The sequence below is a fragment of the Grammomys surdaster genome, unplaced genomic scaffold, assembly GCF_004785775.1.
Source record: "Grammomys surdaster isolate TR1022 unplaced genomic scaffold, NIH_TR_1.0 214, whole genome shotgun sequence".
NCBI lineage: Eukaryota > Metazoa > Chordata > Mammalia > Rodentia > Muridae > Grammomys > Grammomys surdaster.
Genome location: NW_021604659.1, coordinates 522,097 through 530,583, shown reverse-complemented (window position 1 = coordinate 530,583; position 8,487 = coordinate 522,097). Strand labels below are relative to the sequence as shown.

The 8,487-nt window shown below is 47.3% G+C and overlaps 1 protein-coding gene and 1 long non-coding RNA gene across 8 annotated transcripts in view; one reads left to right on the top strand and one right to left on the bottom strand.

The window, feature by feature from the left end:
* The window catches only part of Ptpre (protein tyrosine phosphatase receptor type E), a 150,791-nt gene that overhangs the window by 103,941 nt on the left and 38,363 nt on the right, over positions 1-8,487 (top strand). For 2 of the 4 annotated variants that reach the window (XM_028772531.1, XM_028772533.1), the window contains one exon: positions 4,686-4,804. In XM_028772531.1, coding sequence (XP_028628364.1) covers positions 4,686-4,804 — 119 coding nt within the window. Of the gene's footprint in view, positions 1-4,556; positions 4,805-8,487 lie in introns of those variants that run through there. The other 2 variants (XM_028772530.1, XM_028772532.1) reach the window with 2 other exon arrangements.
* On the bottom strand, positions 948-8,118 carry LOC114625244. 4 transcript variants are annotated; one of them, XR_003712034.1, is made up of 4 exons: positions 5,923-8,110; positions 5,413-5,468; positions 3,932-4,505; positions 948-2,438 (listed from the first exon to the last, which is right to left on the bottom strand). It is a non-coding gene; the product is annotated as an uncharacterized LOC114625244 (long non-coding RNA). The 4 variants fall into 4 exon arrangements; XR_003712036.1 differs by lacking the exon at positions 948-2,438 and having other exon boundaries at positions 3,401-4,505; positions 5,923-6,078; positions 6,475-8,118; XR_003712035.1 differs by lacking the exon at positions 948-2,438 and adding an exon at positions 3,401-3,613.

Below are 8,487 nucleotides of genomic sequence, written 5' to 3'. Positions count from 1 at the left end.
GGGAGAGTAAATCTTATCCCCAAGAGTCTGGCTGCATGTACCTCAATGGTCCCCATTGAGAGAAATGCTGCTAGCCTCCTGTTCTCTAAACCAGTGCCTAACCAGACTGGACCAGACACTTTACTGCTTGTTGATGAAATGAGTCCAAGTATGAGAATGTACTGCAGAGTGGGAGCCTGTGATTTTCATGCTCTGGTCTTGTCGCCTGGATGAAAGAGAATGAGTTCCTACAGAAGAGCCTCTTCACTTCTTACTCGTCTTCAAGAGGGCTCGGTGAATAATTGGAATTATGCAAATTAGTATGCACCACGTAGGGAATTGAAATTGTTCCCTAGCAGACCTGCTGACAGGCTCCTGGCTCACAGGTCCTTCCTAGTAAGCTGGGTTGGATGTTATTCTTCTGCATCTGTCTCTATTTCTCCCTCCTTCCCCCTCTCTCTCTCTCTCTCTCTCTCTCTCTCTCTCTCTCTTTCTCTCCCTCATTCTCTGTCCTCCATTTCCTCCTCCCCTCCTTCTCTCCATCTTTTTCCCTCTCTTATTCCCTCCTTCCAAGTGGCCAGTACCTGATTGCCACCCCTCTGTGCGCCTCTTCACATGCCCAGGATGGCACTGCCTCCTGCAGGTCAGTTCTTATCAATCTAGATAGCCCATTCCATGCCCAGACCATGAGGATATCTACCAGGTGACTTACAGTCAGGCTGGGACACCCACCACCATGTCTCTCCTCTCCCCTCTTCCCTGCCTGCTTTTTCTGCTTTTGCTTTTTTCTTAATGTGTGGACTCCTTTGCCACCTCTTTTTAAAGATGTTTCCATGTTTGCATTTAGACATTCAATTACCTTTGCTCAAAAGCAATTAAGTTCCACCCTTCACCCACTGAGCTGAGGACTCCCCGTGAGCATCTTTTCTTTTTTAATAAGCAAAGCCATCTTCAAAGAAGCAAGGTCATACGGATACACCTGAAACACACTGTGTTTGCAGATTTTAATGAGTGGTGTGTGCGTGTGTGTGTGTGTGTGTGTGTGTGTTTTAAATCTTTCAACCCTTTAAGTATATTCACACCTAAAAGTTAGGGAAGGTCTGAGTTTTGTTTCTTTTGCTGTAGAAAGACATTGTTTTATCTGGGTTTTTTTTTTTCTTTTTTCCTGGAGCATTAAAAACAATTACCTTGCCAGATGGATCACCTTGTCTTGACTTTATAGAAAAAGGTTATATAGGAAAACAGATACTTGGGGGCTGGAGAGATGTCTCCGTGTTTAAGAGTATACACTCCTGCAGTGGACCCAAGTTTGCTTCCCAGCACCCACATGGGGTTGAGGGAAAGGGATCACAATAGTTTGTAACTCCAGTTCCAAGGGGTCTGACACCTTCTTATGGCTTCCCAGGTCACTGTATTCATGTGTATTACACACAGACAACCAAGCCCTCAGAGCTTCAGTTTGGGATCCTATAAGGTGTAGTAAAGGCAGAAAGGAGACTCTGTTGTGCTCCATAAAGAGTGGCTGATGTTACCAGCCATTATGCCATAGTGCTGGTGCCTTCCTTCCTACATCTGGACTTCCTACATTGAACTGCAGCTCATGGGTGCAGGGCACCCAGCCTTAGCAGTCTAGCGCTCATGGCTGTATGTCATCTGAGCTTCAGGTGAGAGTGAAACACCTGTCGGTTGTCACTCAAGTGTCTCTAGTCCTCCTAAGATACTTCTGCTGTGAGGATTTGTCATAGATCAAGTTTTGCCTGTCCCAAGAACCTTCACTACCCTGCCTCTCTAAGACCCATGGATAATGTGTGTGTCAAAGTGAAGGACCCTGGAAATGGGATAGTGGTCCTGGGAAAGATATCCTGGAACCTTCCATAACTGTGTTCATGTTCCCTTGGTGTGGAGATGGTCTCCCCAGGAAGCTGAGAGGGAAATGGTGGTCTTCACACTTTGTCTTCTCACTCTCCAGGTATGTAGATTTCTGACATCTGATATCGAGCCTCCATGTGATTTTAGGAATCAGGGTTGTTAGTAGAAAGTGAACCTGAGTGAACAAGTCACGGGCTAATGCATCGTTGCATTGCCTTCTCAATTCAGCCCCTGACTTTCCACTCTTGCTCTTCAGGTCTCCCTAGGATGCAGAGCTCCTGTGGGCTAACACAAAGGTTGCCCTGACCGTCAGTCATGCACAGCTTCCTTCAGGCTGCAGTGTCATTCCGCCTGCTGAAGGTTCTGGTTGTGCGCTTCATTTCTGGGGAACAATGACCGACAACCGGGTTGTGTGGTCACTGCCTTCGTTCCTTAGAGGCATCACCTCCACAGCTGCTCATGGGGCTGCTAGGACTCTACCCTTGAACTGCCCTTCCAGCTCCGGGGGCTTCCCTGCTCAAGGATGAGACTTGACTCCGCTTTGCATGTCCAGATCCTAGCAGGCTTGTTGAATCTTGTCTTGGGAAACACTGGAATAGTATTCAATAGAATAAGAATGATAGTTTCATAGTCATATTGCGAGATGGGTGGATTTTGAGTAGAGTAAAAATAAAGTGAGCTTTTCTGGGAAGAGAATGCGTTGTTCATCCCAGCTCTGCAGACTGCACAAGCTCCCCAGGCCGCCTGTGCTTAGCACTTGGCAGGCACACAGCAAATACTACTCAGCTACAATCCTTGGAGTTCGGCGTAAATTTAATTCCTCTTTCACACATTATTTCTGCACAGATTCCGTGCCTGTGCTTACTAAGTAGCCTGCACAAGTTTTTGAGGGGATGGCCAGGGAGCCTCCGACAGGTTGTTACTAGCCTTAGAATTCAAGTGGAATAATAAAGAGACACCAGATGGTTGGACAGGTTTTGATGTCTGCACAGTTTGTCTCCCTCTACTGGTCCCATCAGGAAGTTCGGCTCTGAGAACTTGCAGCCAGCCATCCACACATAACATAAGGGGGGGGGGGGGAGCAGTTGAGCTTCGTCCTCCCCAAGGGTGCTGGCCTAGCCTCCTCTCAGATCATTGACTGCTTGGTGGGGAAGGTCATTAATGCTTGGGATAAAGCACGGTGTTTCACCCAGGAATTCTGCATCTCTGGAGTTGGATTAAGCCAATTAATAATTCCCAAATAATTACCCTGGAGTTTCCTCTCGTGTATGTAAAGTACCATGGCAGTGTTCAGTAACAGACTGGAAAGAGAAAAGGCAGTATGTGGAGCTGCCTGTCAAATGAGAGCCTGGACAGTATGGATCTGGCTGAGGGTGTGTGTCCCCAGCATTCCTGACCTCCATCCACCGTGGGCTTTGCAATCCTGCAGTCTGACTTAGTCTTGTCTCTCACCCTCCAGGAGCCAGTGGTCTCAGCCCTTGAGGAGTTCCTGTGTACGTGACACCCATGCAAATGGCAGGCTAGAGCAGGTGCACACTCAAGCACAGAGCTATTTGTGTCTGGTACACTTTATTAACCTACAATGCACCTTTGGGCACTAGAAGAGGAGAGACCATACATGCTGGTGGCCACTGACTAACTTCTGTGAGGTCGTTGTTATGATGTACTTGAGATCCCCGCTCATTGTGGCAGCGCTGCCTCTGAAGAAACACGGGAATTGCCTAGCTCCTGCCATGTCTTCAGCGGTTACAAACATTAGTGCTCCCTGTTGTAACAGCGTGAGTGCTGAGCGGCTATCTACTGGTCTCAGTTCTGAGGTCTGGTCCATTCACATCCTTCTTGGAGGCTTTGTAGCAAAGTTTTTCTCAATAGGGATGGGACAGAGCACCTGGGCTGGCTGTAGATGAGGTTCCGTGACCATGTATACACACTGGGCAGGTGCCATTGCCTGCCTCCATTGGTCAGGAGTCCTCAAGCAAGGTTTTCTACACCACAAGGTAATCACCATTGCTGTCACCTCTAAAGATGGTTGAAGGTGACTGGGCAAAATGGAGAGCCAAGAGAAAACCTGAGAACATATTACCTGTGGGGTCTTAGTATGGAAGAGCTTTCTCCGTGCTGAACCCCTTGCCAGTCGGTCTGTCCCCTGCATCCATTCAACTTGGTAAACACGTAGCTCTCACCTGAGGCTATAGATGATTCTGTAGAGTAGGAAGTTAATACAGTCAGAGGCAAGGGTGCGAGAATGCTACTGAAGTAGGTTGGAAGAGTTTATTGCCACAGGATGGGAGAAGGTAAAGAAGGACCCGACACTGACCTCAAGGCTGCTTGGGCAGGAGTTCCTGAGCCAGGTGTGGAAGTAGATTTGGCTGGCCTAGTGAGAGGGGCCCAAAAAGCACACAGGAAGGCATTGGCATCTACTTACCCAAGATACCACAGTCACCATAGATACAATTTGGCCAGAGAATGGCTGTGTAAGAGATGAACAGTTGGTATTAGGGCATGTGGTATCTGGGGTACCAGGTGACTCATACAGATGCCTCTTGGCTGCCAATATGGATAAAGCTGGGGTCTGATCTCACTCCATGCTGGTTCACCTCAGCAATGAAGGAGCTGTAAGCCTTGGATCCTCAGGCTGGACTTGCAGATGACAGCAACTGTACCACCACAGTATGAAGATGACAGAAGAGACAGTGAAGTCAGCAGGCAAAGTTCTTGGTTTCCTGAAAACCTACAATGAGCTTCTCTCCTATTTCTTCTTCCTCCCTACTGAGTGACAGTCATGTCCAGAGCCTTCTATTCAGGAAGATTCTGAGCAGGTCCTTTTTTCTTGGCAGGTGTGCCATGGAGCCCTTCTGTCCACTCCTGCTGGCAAGTTTTAGCTTGTCGCTTGCCAGAGCTGGCCAGGGCAACGACACCACTCCAACAGAGAGCAACTGGACCAGCACAACTGCAGGTAAGGCCCAGCTGACCCTGCTGCCTTACAAACTGCCACCTCCCTGAGCACCTAGGACTGCTGGGAAAGATGTTCAGTGGCCCTTCCTATGTACCAATGAGGATACTGGGTATGTACCCAGAGCCAGAGCCATCTATGTGTGTTCAAGAAGGCTGTCCATCTGCTGGGGCCGGGGTAGGGGTCAGCCTTGGTGAAAAAAGAAGTGAGAAAGCATAGAAGGCCATCCAAATGGCTAAGTGGGACAAAGTGCTGTCTGTCAGGCCTAATAACTGGAGTTTGATCCCTGTGACCCACACAGTGGAAAGGAGAGAACTGACTTCTACAAGTACACTGTGGCATATGTGGGGACACACACACAATTGATTAACTCAACAATACATTCTGAAAACTCTGACTGTGTAGAGTCCTGCTAGGAGCAACTGTGACCAAACACTGACCAGGAGGTTGAGCAAATGTGAATATTGGCTTGAAGGTTTCTTGTGTAACTTTTCCTGAGGAGATATGAGCAAACATCTAATTACTCAACAGAGGACACCCACTATAGACCCAAGAAATGACTGTATCCGTGTCTAGCTTGGTGAACCAGTAAGTTTTGGGGGGTTACTTACAGAAGTATGGGTGACTCAGAGGCAGCTGCTTCTTCACTGGAAAAGCCCACTCCAGCCTGGGTGACAAGTCACAAAAGCTGTATCATCACAGTCTCCTGAGCAGCTTGTAGGCAGCCCCACTTAAGAGTCCCTCCACCCCAACCACACGCCAGGCAATTTGTCTCTGGCTTGTAAAACTTCAGGGCCTTATTAGTCTCATAGCTTTGTGAACTTCCCTGCCTTCCTTTCATGAGAATATGTTTGAATCTGGAGCAAATAGCCATACAACAGGGCTAATAATGTTATTATTTTGTCACTTGTTAATATTCTGTAATATTGGCATATGGTGAGGTTTTTCTCTTTTAAATGAACAGTTGTTATTTTTCGAGGTAAATGTAGAGCATTCTTGGATGTGTCATGGCTTCTAGGAGATAGAGCTGAAATGGACAGCATTGTCCTAGCCTCAAGAGAAAGTTAGGACAGATACACCCCAGGGCAGGGAAGGGGATTATTCTTAGTCTGTTCCCTCACCTTGTAGTTTAAATATTAAAGATGAAGAAAAAGCACGCTGGCGCCCATGTGACATTAAGGAGGAACCTCATAGACATTCCCACTGATAGAAGGTAGACACAGAAATGCCACGATGTAGACTGACATAGGATTGCGTTGACGGGAAATATCCAGTACCTGAAAAGCGTGGACAGGGACAGTAGTGAGCAGCTGCTGGGGCTGAGGATGAAGATAGGAGGGTCTTACTGGAGACAAAGAAATACTCTAAAGGCACTACCGTAGCCAGACTGCCTAACTCTGGGAAAGTACTCACTGTACATTAAAATCAAGTTCATTTTACATGTAAATTTCCTCTCAATTAAATGAATAAATATGCAAAGCCAAAGTGAGGAAGAGGACATAGAAAGGGAAAAAAAAAAAGAGTAGGTTTCCTTGACTCTCACTGTGTGGGTTCAAATCTTGTCTCAGTCACTTGTTAGCTGGGTAACCTGGATGCACTCACTCTATGCAGCCTCTATGCCTCTCTGTGCCTCCCTGCCCTGACTCAAGAGGTACAGACGCAGTGAGCATTACTGAGACAAGCAGGCCGGACAGTCTTCAGAGCACAGCCGCGTTCCTCAGCATCGGCTTCTTCCGTGGTCAACCGGGAGCAAGCTCTAGTCATCCAGCCAGTCTCCAACATCCAGGAGTTCTGATGCTTCAGTCCCTCAACTCCCTCGTGTGACTTTTGTGGGTTGTGCTGCATACAGAGAGAGCCAGGCTCAGAGCAAATGGATAAGGTCAGGGACCCTCCCTAAGGAGTTGGCAGGGATTCCCTGCAGCACATCTAGTGGCAAAGTCAGAATCAACCCGCAATGGCAAAGGCTAGCCCCTATCTTTGCGCCTGCCTCATGCCCATCCATCCATCCCTTCCTACATGCTTGCTCCATTCCTGACAGGGCAAGGCCTACCCACACTGGGGCAGACCGTCTGCTTTACTCATCGTATAGATTCTAGTGTTAGCCTCACCTAAAAATCCCCTCCAATGGTAGTCTCGGAATGTTTTTGCAGCTATGGCCCAATCAAGTTTACACATGAAATTGAGCAACATATTTGGTATTGGCCCTTGCAAAGCTTAAGGAGGACTTAAATTATCAATATCTTTACCGAAAAAACTTCTTAGAAAAAGTCAGTGGAAGTTGGTGCCCTCCCAGTGGGTCAGAGGTTCAAGTTTTATCCCTCTCAAGGACTTTACAGGGTTTCCAGACCATAGACTAATTTCTTCTAGGCAGAGTGGTGTCCCTAAGGGGAGGGAAAAAGCTCAATTCTCCCATGAAATCAAACACCTGAGAGAACACTTTGGCTATATTGTCCTTCCTCCTTGCCCTGACACCCATGACCACAAAAAACAAACAAACAAACAAAAAACAGACACTGCATACATGCCTCTCTGCACGTGGTTTTCCATATGTAAGTCATCATGCCCTGCAGCACAGAACATTGAAAACTTGCCCCAAGGACAGTGACCTTCAAAAACATTCACTGAACTTTCTCAACCCAAATCCCTAGCTTCCCTCACCAAATACTAATCAGCTGGCTATTTAGAGATACCAGGAACGCTGTCTGCACAGCCTAGGAAACATCTTGAAGCCCCAGGGACAGAGCATCCATCTCCCCACAGTAGAGGTTTGATCTGTCAGAGTCCTGTGACAGCCCCACAGGTGGTATCTGAGTCTCCCTCAGGGTGGCATCGCCATCCACGTCTAGAGCTTTCCAAGTTCATTTGAGAGCAAAATGTATTGGTTCATAACATAGCCATGGGCAGGAAGTGTTGCTTTCAGGAAGAGAAGACTATCACATGACCTCAGCACCCACAACAGAAGTAAATGTGAAACTTGCTCTGGTTAGGTCTCTGGGCCTCCGCACACTAGCAACAGCTCTGGTCCCACTATCAGGAGCTACGGAGGCCTCAAGTTACATGGCTGTTCCTTTGTCCTGCAACTTGGGGGAGGGGGAGCACCCCAAGTGCTCTATAAAAGAACTAGCCCCTGGAAAATCACTAAGTATCTCTTGAGAGTTAGCACATTGCCAGAATGCACCAGAACAACAGGAAATTGTTTCCTTTCATCTCTGGCCAAAATTAATTCAATATTCATCGTGACACATTTTCTTAGACAAAGAATTCATTATCTATATATAGATATAGATATAGATATATAGATATAAAAGTTGTGAGGAAGTGCTATTATCCATAACACATACAGAAAGAACCCTTAATTTTAACGTGTGAAAGAGCACATTAGGAAAATGGATGACGTTCTGGTTTGCTTTGCTACTGCTATGACAGACACCATGACCCAAGCTCCAGCGAGGCAAGGGTTAACTTGGCTTACATTATCTCTCTCATGGTCCACCATGAAGGGAAGTCGTGGCAGAAGCTCAAACAGGAACTAAAGCAGAAATCGTGGAGGAATACTGCTTCGTGGCTCGCTCACTGGCTCATGCTCAACTAGTTTTCTCATACAGCCCAAGACCTCGTACTTACAGGCGGTGCCACTTCCAGTAGTCTGGGGCCTCCTACATCGGCCAATAATGAAATACCCCACC